This window comes from Podarcis raffonei, chromosome 15, assembly GCF_027172205.1.
Source record: "Podarcis raffonei isolate rPodRaf1 chromosome 15, rPodRaf1.pri, whole genome shotgun sequence".
Classification (NCBI taxonomy): domain Eukaryota; kingdom Metazoa; phylum Chordata; class Lepidosauria; order Squamata; family Lacertidae; genus Podarcis; species Podarcis raffonei.
This window is the reverse complement of record NC_070616.1, coordinates 45012532-45025114: the sequence shown is the minus strand read 5'-3', so window position 1 is coordinate 45025114 and position 12583 is coordinate 45012532. Positions and strand designations below refer to the sequence as shown.

The 12583-nt window shown below is 44.2% G+C and overlaps 1 protein-coding gene across 10 annotated transcripts in view; it reads right to left on the bottom strand.

Annotated features, from left to right (window-relative positions):
* Positions 1-2362: 2362 nt before the first annotated feature.
* LOC128402497 (disintegrin and metalloproteinase domain-containing protein 2-like) overlaps positions 2363-12583 on the bottom strand; it is a 48749-nt gene continuing 38528 nt past the window's right edge. For 8 of the 10 annotated variants that reach the window (XM_053366664.1, XM_053366663.1, XM_053366669.1 and 5 more), the window contains 4 exons: positions 7646-7757; positions 5992-6199; positions 3400-3432; positions 2363-2483 (listed from right to left, as the gene is read on the bottom strand). In XM_053366664.1, coding sequence (XP_053222639.1) covers positions 2477-2483; positions 3400-3432; positions 5992-6199; positions 7646-7757 — 360 coding nt within the window. In that variant the 3' untranslated portion in view covers positions 2363-2476. Of the gene's footprint in view, positions 2484-3399; positions 3433-5987; positions 6200-7645; positions 7758-12583 lie in introns of those variants that run through there. The other 2 variants (XM_053366666.1, XM_053366670.1) reach the window with 2 other exon arrangements.

Sequence of the window (12583 nt, the reverse complement as noted above, 5' to 3'; positions counted from 1 at the left end):
AGATGGAATCTGCAGGCCATCATCTGCCGAGCACAGCAAGTGGTTGCGAATATAAGGGGTCAGACAAGTTATATAGGGCTTTATACACCAAAACCATCATCTTGAACTTAGCCCTGAATTACTTGTCAGCCAGTGTAATTTTTTCAACAGCAGAGTAATGTGTTGGTGAAATCCTGCCCCAGTGAGTGAAAATTTGCGCCACTTGCAACTTCTAGGGCAGGCTATCTCAGTCCAGAAACAGCTGTAGCTAATTCACCAGCTGAAGCCGGTAAAAGGCACTCTTGGGCACTGAGGTCATCTGTAATGAAGTAACGAAGATGGAGCCAGGAGCAGTCCCAGACTACGAACCTGCACTTTCAGGGAGTGTGCAACTCCCAGGGAGTGTGCAACTCCCATCCAAAGCAAAAAAATCACCCATTATCCAGAGTTTGTGACCACCCACTCAGTCACAGCACCTCCATTTTGCCAGTAAAGTCAGTTTACTGGCCCTCATTCAGTGCACCACTGAGTCCATGTACTGCTCCCATCTCACTCTGCCCATGCATGGCCTTGGAAAGAAGGTGCTGCTGCAGAGACCAGCAGCAAAAGCCCCATCCCCAGTCCTCCTAGTAATAACCACCACTCCCCTGGTCTTATAAAACTTTCTGGCCCACCTCTACCAGAAGAAGCACCATTCTCAGGCTGATCAAAGACCAGGTCCAGTCGCTCCCAGAAAATGTATCCTTTCCCCTAAGCTGAGCCCAACCACCCTCACTCCATGCAACCAGAGTGGAGGCTGGTCTGTAAGGATGAATAGGGAACTGCCCCACCAACCTCGGCCTGGCTTACTCCAGTAGCTGCCTGCCTTTTCACTTGTAGCTAGTCAAAGAATGGCTCTGCTTGTCATTGCCTCTGGCTCCGCCCAGTGGCATAGCATGCATTGCCAGTGCCCAAGGATGGTGCAGGTGTTGCACCCATCTGGTGGACTGAGCAGCTGGGCTGAGGGTGCGTGAGGAGCCTGTGTGGAAGGTGGAGGGAGCCCAGGAGGCACATGGCTGTCAGCACTGCTGCTGCTGCTGGTGGCGGTGCCTGCACTTCTTCTCAGTTTGGTGCTGCCTCCTGTCCTCTCACTGCCTCGGTTGGACAGCTTTGGCCACTGTGGAGGCTGGAGAGGACTATTGGCGTCACCACATGTGGCAGCGGCAGCGGAGAGCGTGGGGCCTGGAGAGCGGTGGCCCCTTCCTCTTCATCTGTCAGGGAATGGTGTGAAGCAAAGGATTGGAAAATGCATTCTGAGGCAGAGCAGCTTCTCTCAGATAAGGAGCTGGAGGGGGAAGATCCCCCCCCCCCCATTTCTAGTGGCTCAGAAGCAGAAAGAGACACATACACAAAGCAGATTAGGCAGGAGATTAGACAAGAGAAACAGAAGGGAAGGGATAGATAGCAGAGACGTCATTAGAGAGTGTGGGGGACCCTCCCTCCCCACAAACTAGGAGATCCGAATGTATTAGAGCACAAAGGATGCAGAGAGGAGGGGGGACTTTCTGTTGGCACCTAGGATGTTGCAGAAGATGGAAAGGGGAAGAATTAGAGTAGACAACTCTACAATCCCTCCTTGTGGAGGGAGGTGGCTTTTTGCTTGCAACCTGAATAAAAAGGACTATAAAATACAAATTGCTTGTTAATTCTTATCTGTGAAGTCACTGAAGAGGGAAGTGGACTCTCCACACATGACACACTCCCTCCTCAGTGGGCAGCAGCAGCACTGCCCCAACTCCCTCCATCTCGGCCGGGACAGGCAGAGTGTAGATTGAGGTATAAAAACATGGGGTGGGGGGCAAGCTGGCAGGCACCTGCACTGGGAGAGCTCAGGGCTGCTCTTGCACACCCTGACATTGCCCACTAGCCATGGCCCATCACCACTGTTGCTGTGAAGCATGAAGCATGGCCATCGCATGGCAGCAGGGCATACCCTGGGGAAGAGAGGAGAGCATCTGGCTTGGAGTGTTGGCAGGTGGGTGCTGAGTCAGCGACTGGGCGAGCGGCTTGTGCTCCACCGCTGGCAGTGGCTTCTGGCACCCTCCCTTCTTCCCTCCCACGCATGGGCTGCCCCAGCCCCGAAGCCCCGGCGGGAGGGGGTTGCCTCCCTGTGGCTCTGGAAGGCAGCAGGAGCTCAGCCACATGGCCTGTCATGAGGGCACCTGGTTGCACCCCTCTCAGAATTTTGCACCTGGGCCCCCGCCCTTCTGCCTCCCATGCTACACCACTGACTCCCCCAGTTGTTGATCTCCCTGCCTTCCACCCAAACACATACTTCAAACTAATTTTTTTTAGAACAAATACACTTTATCGTAGAAACAAACAGAAGCAAGCAGCAGTCACATTCACAGCAGAAAGAAAGATTCTAATTAAAATATTTTCATGCATTGTACTTCATGGAGAGAAGAACAGGAACTTCTGTAACCTTTTGGCAAGCCAGGGCTTCTGCTGTCCTTACCTATACACTGTGGTGCAGAGCATAAAAAACAGAGCAGAGAATTACCAGGAATATACATCAAATATACTGCTTCAGTTGCTGTACCTGCTTCTTGTTACTGCTGCTGCTATTACTATGTTATAGATTTTTGTGGGGAAGGGCCTAAACCCTAGAAATTAATGAATGGTAGGATTTTGATTATTTGGGATGTTGAGAAATACAAGCTGCAGAGGAATTCCTGAGCTAGCCTATGCCAAGCTAGGTCCATTAAGAAACAATTCAGGGTCATTGAGAGCCATTGACAAGACAAGAAACCTTCCCACCTTCTCTCCACCTTCCCACCAGAGAAAAGGATTTGGAAGATTGCCAGGGAACAGGTGTGAGGAGACAGGAAAAGAGAGTTTTTAGCAGGGTGTTCTGGGAAGAAGGAAGACTGGAATCCATCTTGGGCAGGATGGCAGGAGGTGCAATAGATTCAAGGTTACAAGAAAGGAGATTACTACTGAACATCAGGAAGAACTTTCTGATAGCAACAGCTGTTTGACTGTAGAACGGTCTCCCTCAGGAGGTTGTGGACTCTCCTTCCTTGGAGGTTTTTAAGCAAAGGTTGGATGGCCATCTGTACGGATGCTTTAGATGAGATTCCTGCATTGCAGGGGGTTGGGTCCCTTCTAACTCTACAATACTAGAGACCCTCCTAAAACCCTCTCGGGGTGTTAATGCTGTGATCTCCTCCATGGTTTTATATAAAGCATATATCATAGAGAACACCACAGTCTGTGCTGCCCCTCATTCTGAGGAAACTGAACCCTGGATAAAGGCCTGGAATCCCAGAGATTGGGGTGGTGTTCAATGCTATAAAGTACAAGCTCCACCCTAGAACCCCTTTAAAACAGAGACAAGAAATTAGAATACACATATAGGGTTATGTATAAGAAATCTACCTTGCAGTCTGTGGCTGATGAGCTTGTTGAGATCTAAATTGAAAAGGGGAGGAAAACACACTGTTCAAAAATAATATTTTAGGGTACATGAAGACATCTCCCAAAGCTTTACTACCCAGTTCTGCAGCCAGGTCACTGTGGGTTGTCATCAGGAAGCCAAGTGTATGCATTTGGCAGAATTTAACAGCAAAGCTGTACTTCAGAATAAAAAAAATCCTTCCAGTAGCACCTTAAGGTAAAGGTAAAGGTACCCCTGCCCGTACGGGCCAGTCGTGTCCGACTCTAGGGTTGTGCGCCCATCTCACTTAAGAGGCAGGGGCCAGCGCTGTCTGGAGACACTTCCGGGTCACGTGGCCAGCATGACGAAGCTGCTCTGGCGAGCCGGCACCAGCGCAGCACACGGAAACGCCGTTTACCTTCCCGCTATAAAGCGGTACCTATTTATCTACTTGCACTTAAGTGTGCTTTCGAACTGCTAGGTGGGCAGGAGCTGGGACCGAAAGACGGGAGCTCACCCCGCCGTGGGGATTCGAACCGCCGACCATACGATCGGCAAGTCCTAGGCACTGAGGTTTTACCCACAGCGCCACCCGCGTCCCGTAGCACCTTAGAGACCAACTAAGTTTGTTATTGGTATCTGAAGAAGTGTACATTCACACGAAAGCTCATACCAATAACAAACTTAGTTGGTCTCTAAGGTGCTACTAGAAGGAATTTTTTTATTTTGTTTTGACTACAGCAGACCAACATGGCTACCTACCTGTAACTTGTACCACTTCAGGTTTTACATCAGGGGTGGAGAACCTCAGGCCCAGGGGCTGGATGTGGCCCTGTGGACCACTCCATCTGGCCTTCAGGACTCTCCTTGGGCCACACTCTTCATTGGTTCTGCTTGAGTGCTTTTGTCTGGCTTGATCCTCCCGCTCCCCCCATTGAACTGTGAAAATACATCTTGCTTCCCTGGATGGAAAGAATGCATGTGCTTGCATTTAAACCTCTGACTTTGTGTGTGTCAGGAATGTGTGACCTGATGTACAAAGATAAGAGTCACAGCTGTTGTTCGACCTACTTTCTGCCTCTGGCTATGCCCTCCACTAGCATTAGACCCCTGGAAACTGGCCCTTGGCTTCAAAATGGCCCCTCACCCCTGCTTTAGGTAATGGTGGGATTGCATGTTTGTTCCCCCATGTGTGTGTGTGGGAGGGGGAGTTTGAACTTTAGGAAAATTGCTTGTTAGGGAAGGCTTGTCTTCTACCCCTAATCATAGACTAAAGTGTGAGTTCTCTCCCTGTGAGTCTTGAGATAAACTAAAGCACCAGACTGGATGCATTCACCTCACCACACTGAATCTGTCGGGGTGGGGAGTGTCATGTCTAAAGTACTGGTCCCCTCCTGCCAATAGGTGGGCAGAAGAGTAAGGAAGGATGTACCAGGGTTCAATGGTGTAAAATGTGCTCCTAGGGAATCTCAGAAGCATCACTCAGCCCAGTCTGATACCTGAATCACAACTGGTTTATTTTATTTATTCCTTCCCCTCTTACCAAAAGAGTCCAGGGTGGCTCCAGGGGTAGCAGCATCAGGGAGTACCATGCAAGCTATCCCTGGAGGGGGGATCAGTTGCATAGTGGGGGGGGGAGGACATGGCCCAGGGCGCATTTGTCTGAGACGGCGTAAACTAGGTGCCCCCACAACAGGCTCCCTCATCAGAGTCTGGCTCCAGCGCATGGGTGTAGCCAAGATTTTTGTTGGGAGGGCAGGTCTTTTGTTACAGGGTGCAGAACCTCAGTTTGCTATGTCTTTTTATTGATTTTTATTGATTTGGAGGGGCAGCTGCCCCCCCCGGCTACACCCATGCGACAGTGAATGGAGGAGTTGCAGAGACAGCTTCCTCACACAATGGCCCAACAAGTCAAGGTGTCAAGCCAGACCTAGGGGCAGAGAGAGGCTGAGGCATGTGAGGCACCTGGCGGCTCGGAAGCTCCAGCAGAGAGAGGAGAGTGGGCGGCAACACTGCTGCTCATGCACCTGGACTGTGGTGTGCAAGTGCACCCCCTGCACTGCATTGTGAGCCAAGCCACAGGGGTCTCCCTCGTTCCGCCCCCACCCCCCTCAGGGGTGCCCATGCACTTGTCCCACAAAGCATTTGCATTCACTCCACCACTGGTTGGGATGGTGAGAGGCAACATGCTGTGAGCTGGTCTACTGTGCAGTTGCAAGGAGGACAGCTGTTTATTGCCCTGGCAGCAGACTGAGAAACTGTATTTAGAGGAGAAAATAGGTAAGATAATATGCAGTTATAATATGCAGGGAAAATGATTATTAGTGGACCCCACGAAAGGGAAGATAGAAGTCAGAGAATTTGGAGAAGTCTATGTTTTTGGATTGTATTTTTCTTTTTGTGTGAATGAAAAACTAAATTGTAAAACCAATAAAAATTATTATGTATATAAAAAAGAGAAACTGCATTTACAGGTTACAGAAGTGGCATACACCTCTGGGAAAAGGAATAACTGTGTGGGGTCGGGAAAAGTTGGGAAGCACATTTGCACCAGACGCACCAATTTGATCATTAGGCAAACAAAGCCAAGTTACCTTTTCATATCATAACCTTTTCCTTCCTCTTCTTCCTCTTCTTCCTCTTCCTCCTCTTCCTCCTCCCCTTTCACATTTGAGAAAAAGTCCCTCAATTTTATGATCAAGATGACCGAGCCAATCAGGACAGGCAGGAAAAGGAAAAAGCTAATCAGGAGCCAGTTTCTTGTAGCTGTACCAACGTTGAGAGTTTCGTCTACAGTTGCAGCTAGCAAGGAAAATAAAAAATAAAATAAGAATGTTATACACTCCTGCCAGAGCAGGAGTCAGAGACTTGGATCTGTCTTTCCTGCAAAAGTTGCAGGGGCAGGGGCCAAAGAACTGCGTTCAACTGATGTTAAGTTTTGGACCAACAAACTTAAAAGTAAGAACTCACCAGGCCTAGACAGCATCCATCTTAAGAAAGAAAAATGTGAAGCCCTGACAATCAGCTGGGACTGGCTGCACTAAAGCAGCCAAGGGGGCTGACAGAAGCACTTTTTCTGCAGAAGATGATTGTTGATGGCCCCTTTCCTGCCTCTCTCCACCTGGCCCAGGGCGGGGCCTGACTGGCCTCATAAGGACTGCTGCTGCGGCTGCTGCCCAGCAAGGACTGGGGTATTTTGGGGAAAGTTTTGCTGTTGTTACTGATATTAACTGATATTACTGATATTAACTTTTTGTATCTTTATTTTTATGTGGCAATTGTTCAGTTTGATTATGAAGCTTTTAATGTGTTTTATTTATTTTTATAACTACTTTGCTATATTTGTAACTATGTAAATCTTTCATATAGTAAGCCGTCTTGAGCATTGTTTTAACTGTGGAAATGCAGCATACAAATAAAATGATGATGGTGATGATGATGATAATGATGAAAAGGAGCCTCTTTGATGGTATGGTACTGAAACCATGTCTTCCAAAGAGGATGCTGAAACCACTGATCAGCTGATCACCAGATTCATCAACCTCCTTTGCACTTGGACTGATGTCAACTGATACCATTATGACATCAGGTGAATGACTGGTGGGTGGTTAAGCCCACTTGTCAGAGTTGGCCCAGGAGGTGGAGAAGATGAAGATCTGGCCAGATCCAGTTTTCCACTCCTGCAACAGACAGGCAAAATCATTTCATGGTCAGCCAAGAAAATCAGCAGTTGGGTGTTGGAGAGCTTGGGATGGCCTTACTGAGTCATCAACAGACACCCCTCATGATTGTTGTGGGTTAAACCACAGAGCCTAGGACTTGCCGATCAGAAGGTCGGCGGTTTGAATCCCCGCGACAGGGTGAGCTCCTGTTGCTCGGTCCCTGCTCCTGCCCACCTAGCAGGTCGAAAGCACGTCAAAGTGCAAGTAGATAAATAGGTTTCGCTCCGGCGGGAAGGTAAACGGTGTTTCCATGTGCTGCTTTGGTTCGCCAGAAGTGGCTTAGTCATGCTGGCCACATGACCTGGAAGCTGTACGCCAGCTCCCTCGGCCAATAAAACGAGATGAGCGCCGCAACCCCAGAGTTGGTCACGACTGGACCTAATGGTCAGGGGTCCCTTTACCTTTATCTTTACGTGCCAAACAATCCTCCACGTGATATATTGTTTAAAACTCATTCTGCTTATGGACAAATATGAACTAAAATTAATAAAGTTATTTTTAAAAACAAACCAAGAAACCAACTCACCACTTCGAAATGTGCTGTCAATGCTTCCACCCAAGCCTCCTCTATCTTCCATCGTGCAGTCAGGGGGGGCCCATCCCATATTGCAGTGGCAATTTCCTTTATTGTTGCATACCTGGATTGCATGGGAAGGGGAGGAAGGAAGCCACAATAATTTATTTACCAGAGTCCAGACTTCCCAAGATATCCATTTCAATGTTTTGGATTACTGCTTCCAACAGCTGAAGTCAACATGGCCATGCAGAATGGAGCTCAATGGAGTTGGAATCAAATCAAAACAAAACAAAACAAAGATACTTATTCCAGAGCCATAGAGGGGGGGGGGGCTAGCCAGGGGTTTTTTTGCTTTGTGTGAAGCCTCCAGTGGGGCACTATTGAGACTGTGTGTGTACACAAATGTGTGTGGGTGATTTGAGCCAAACTGGGTCTTTGACCCGGGTGAAATAAAGCCTAGTTTTGCCCCTGCTTATTCAAAGATATAGAAAAATACAAACCCATTACAAAGTATCTTTTTATAATATGCTAAAATAAACAGCTACTTAATCTAAAAAAGAACAAAGGAGAAAACAAAAAGAAAAGTAAAACCTAAAGAAAGAGAAAGAGAAATAAAAGATTAAGGAAAAATTTAAAAAGACAAAAGGACTTCCAGCTCTCTGTCCTGCTGCTATATATAGTATTTACTCATTAAGATCAAACTATTCTATTTTCTGTCTTATGTAAACTAGTATTTACATAAGAAATTTCCAATGTTTTCGCTAATTAAACATGTTAACTTTCCCATCTGAACCAAATCATTCTGCATCTTTCCATCTTTGTGCATATAGCAATCTCCAATAATCCCATTGGAGTAATCTTCCATAATCCTTTTCCAGTTGTGTAACTATTTAACCTTAAAAAAAGAATTCTGACTTCAGCTGAATATTAACCTTTAAAATCTGCTGTATCAATGGATGTATTTGTATGCAATATTTTTTAGCCTTTTTACACGTCCACCCAGCATGAAAAAAAAGTCCCTTCATGTTCTTGGCATTTCCAGCAAACATTTAAAACATCTTTATACATTCTGAATAGTTTCTTAGTAGTTAAATATCAATGATACATTATTTTATGGAAATTCTCTTTACGATCATAACACAATGTAAATTTTAAACCCTTAGTCGACATATGTTCCCATTGTTCCATCTGTATATTCTAACAAAAATTTCTTCCCCATTAAATCATGCATTTTTAAAATTAATTTTATTGATACCATTCACATACCATTCACATTAACACAACATACAGAAAAAGAAAATAAATTTCCATCACCACCAAAGCAAAAAGAAGAGAACTAATACATCAACTAATAACCTTCAAAACATAAAATAAAAGTGGTCTTTTTCTATTGACCAGACTTCCCAACTATTCCTTATTACAGATTCTGTATTATTTGTTCAAATTTAATATCCTTTGATCCATTCATAGGTTTTACCACATTCTTAATACTGCTACTGAAATTATTCAAATGCAGCAAATGACCTTAGACTAACTAGACTAATATATATATTTTTAAAACTTCCCATTTTGAGATAAATACCTGTTTTGGTTTATTTTTTATTTTTTCTGACATGCTATCTAATTTCATTCAGCCAATTTTTGACCATTCTAATATTGATGGGACTTTATCACTTTTCCAGTTTGCCGCAATGAGAACTCTTGTGCTACCGTAGCATATAAGAAGATCTCTTTGGCCTTTTTAGGAATATCTGAATCTGTGGTTCCCAAAAGCAAAGCTTCTGGTTTCCTACTGAAAGATATCTTTAACATTTTTTTCCAATTCTATGTGGATGTCCTCCCAAAATACTTTGAGTTCTTTACCTGGCTTTTCTTTTCACCTCCAGCAGTTATTTGGGGCATTTTTGAACATATTGGACAATTTCCAGGGGGTTAAATACCACTGATGCTGCATTTTAAGAAAATTCTCTCTCAGAGTGTAACAGGCTGTAAAATTCCAGTTTGTTTTCCACAGGTTTTCCCACTGCTTCATTGTTATTGAGTACCCAAAATCCTGCGACCACTTAATCATAGCCGCTGTAACCTCCTCCTCCTCGACTTCCCAGTCAAGGAGGAGTCAGTATACTTTAGAAAGTGTTTTAATTCTGGAGTTCACCAAATCCGATTCAAATCTAGAGGTCTCAGTGGAAAAACCCTTTTGTTTGTCAATTTTGAATGTCTCAAATAATTGGTGATATTGAAACCAATCAAAAAGGCACTCTCTTATTTCCCCGAAGCTTTTTAATTTCAGTTGGTTATTATCCTCCTTTAGGTGTACTTTATATGTTGGCCAGGGTCCCTGGGTATTTTTTCTCTTGACCACCTTCGCCTCTATTGGCGAGATCCACCAGGGAACCTTGGGTTCGAGCAGGTTTTTATACTTCTCCCAAACCGTCACTAAGGATTTTCTAATAATATGGTTTGAAAAATTCCTATGAACTTTTGCTTTCCCATCCGCTAAGTATGTGTGCCATCCCCATCGGTTATCATAACCCTCCAAATCTAAGAGGTCTGGGTACTGCAGCGAACACCATTCCTTTAACCAGATGAGGCAGGCCACTTCATAGTACAATTTCAGGTCAGGTAGGGAGAAGCCTCCTCTGTCTTTTATGTCAATTAAAAATAAATGTTTAATTCTAGGTCTTTTCCCTAACCATAAAAATTTGGAAATTTCTTTTTGCCAATTTTTGAGGCAGCCCGCTCCACCCAGTATAGGGATTATTTGAAATAAAAATATTAATTTTGGGAGCACATTCATCTTTATAATGGAGATCCTGCCCAGAAATGACAATTTCAACCTGCTCCATATCTCAAGATTTCTTTTAATCTCGAGCCAAATTTTCATATAGTTATCCTGAAACAAATTTATATTTTTAGAGGTAATCCAAATACCTAAATATTTTACTTTATTGCATATCTTTAGGCCCAATGTTTTTTCTAACTCCTCCTTTTCCAAATTTGATACATTTTTCACCAGGATTTTGTTTTAATGGTATTCACTTTGAAGCCTGCCACTTCTCCAAAGTCTCTAATCAGTTCCAGCACTCTCGACAGGATTTTCTGTCATAATGAGTAGGTCATTGGCAAAGGCCTTGAGTTTATATGCCTTATTCCTCAAGGTGATTCCTTTAACAAGCTGGTCTTTCCGTATCTGGATATTCAGAACCTCCATCACCAGGATGAATATCAGGGGTGACAATGGATACCCTTGCCGAGTTCCTTTGTTTATCTTAAATTCATGTGTGATTTTGCAGTTGATGATTAATTTAGCCGATTGTTCCAATTAGATGGCATTTATTCCTTTACAGAGATTTTCACCAAGTCCAATTTCTTGTATTAAGTTTTTCATAAACTTCCAGGAAATGTGGTCAAAAGCCTTTTCAGCATCAACCAACATTTAAAGCTGCAGTTTATCAATTTTACAATCTAGGTATTCTAAAACATTAATTACATATCTAAGGTTGGATTGCATATGACGTCCTAGAAGAAATCCAGTTTGATCTTTATGAATTAAGTCATTTAGGACTGCTTTTAGTCTGTTTGCTATGATGTCAGTAAAGGTTTTATACGCATTATTTAACAAGGCGATGGGTCTATAGTTTGCAATAATTGAGGGATCTGTTCCTTGTTTATGAATGAGGGTGATGAAACTTTTATTCCATGAATTTGGTAACTTTCAGTTTTGTAAAATCGTTCATTGTATCTTTCACAGGTAAGAATAATGATTCCTCTAGTTTTTTATAATAAGTTGCCAGAAGCCGATCAGGGCACGGTGTCTTCCCTATTTTGGATCTTTGGATTACTTGCTGCACCCCTAGAACAGTTATTGTTGAGTTCAGCGAAGCAATTTTTCTCCTTGTATCAAATTATTCACCTGGGTTGTTCAGTTCAAATAGTGACATACTTTAAAGCCATACTTGACTAAAACAATATTTTGAATCTGTTTTGCCATTATGAAGGTTTGCAGAAGATATATGATATATAAGCACATAACAACTTGGTACTTATGATCCATGAGCAATTCCTTTAATTGAATCATAGAATCATAGAATCATAGAGTTGGAAGAGACCACAAGGGCCATCGAGTCCAACCCCCTGCCAAGCAGGAAACACCATCAGAGCACTCCTGACATATGGTTGTCAAGCCTCTGCTTAATTGACTATCTTTTTTGCCAGGGTTTATACAACCTGCCACTCTGAGGGCTTTTGCAACCATAATTTCACCTTAGGAAGGGACTGTAGCACAATGGGAAAATGCAAGCTTTGTTCAATGCTCTGGCATCTAACAGCTAGGCTAGACTTCTGCCTGAAACACTAGAGAGCCATTATGTAGGCAGTTCAATGGTCTACCTTGTCAATAAACAACTTCCTATGTTTGACCAAAAAATATTGAAAAAAGGGAAATATATCTGGCTGTATATGCCATGCAGTTATCTCTCATCAGCCAGCTACTGATGAGAGGCAATCGATCTGCCATGACTACCCATCCCCCAGTAGTCTTCATCATCCAACATCTTGAAGACACTAGCATGGGGAAGGCTGCCATCTTCAGTTCTTTTCCCATCTCACACATAGTAATCTCCCAGATCTGGTTGTTATATGCCCCCTCCCTCAAGCAGGGCTCCACCAACTTGACTAGCAGGTGGCAATTCAACAAGTCCTGCTTTTATACCTCCATTGCAGCTGTGACAGGAGCCCTCCCAAAACTGTGGCTCACTATCCTAACACCAGGCAAGCCACTATCAGTGACCTCTCAGGAAGACAGACAGTTACTTTTTTCCAACAAAGGGTAAATGCATTTGAGATGAGTGCTTCCAAAGAATGTTTGATGAAGCCCAACTTTCATCCTGACTACTCCACTCACTCCATATATTTCTGCCATTACAGGATTGTTCTGGAAATGCCAGG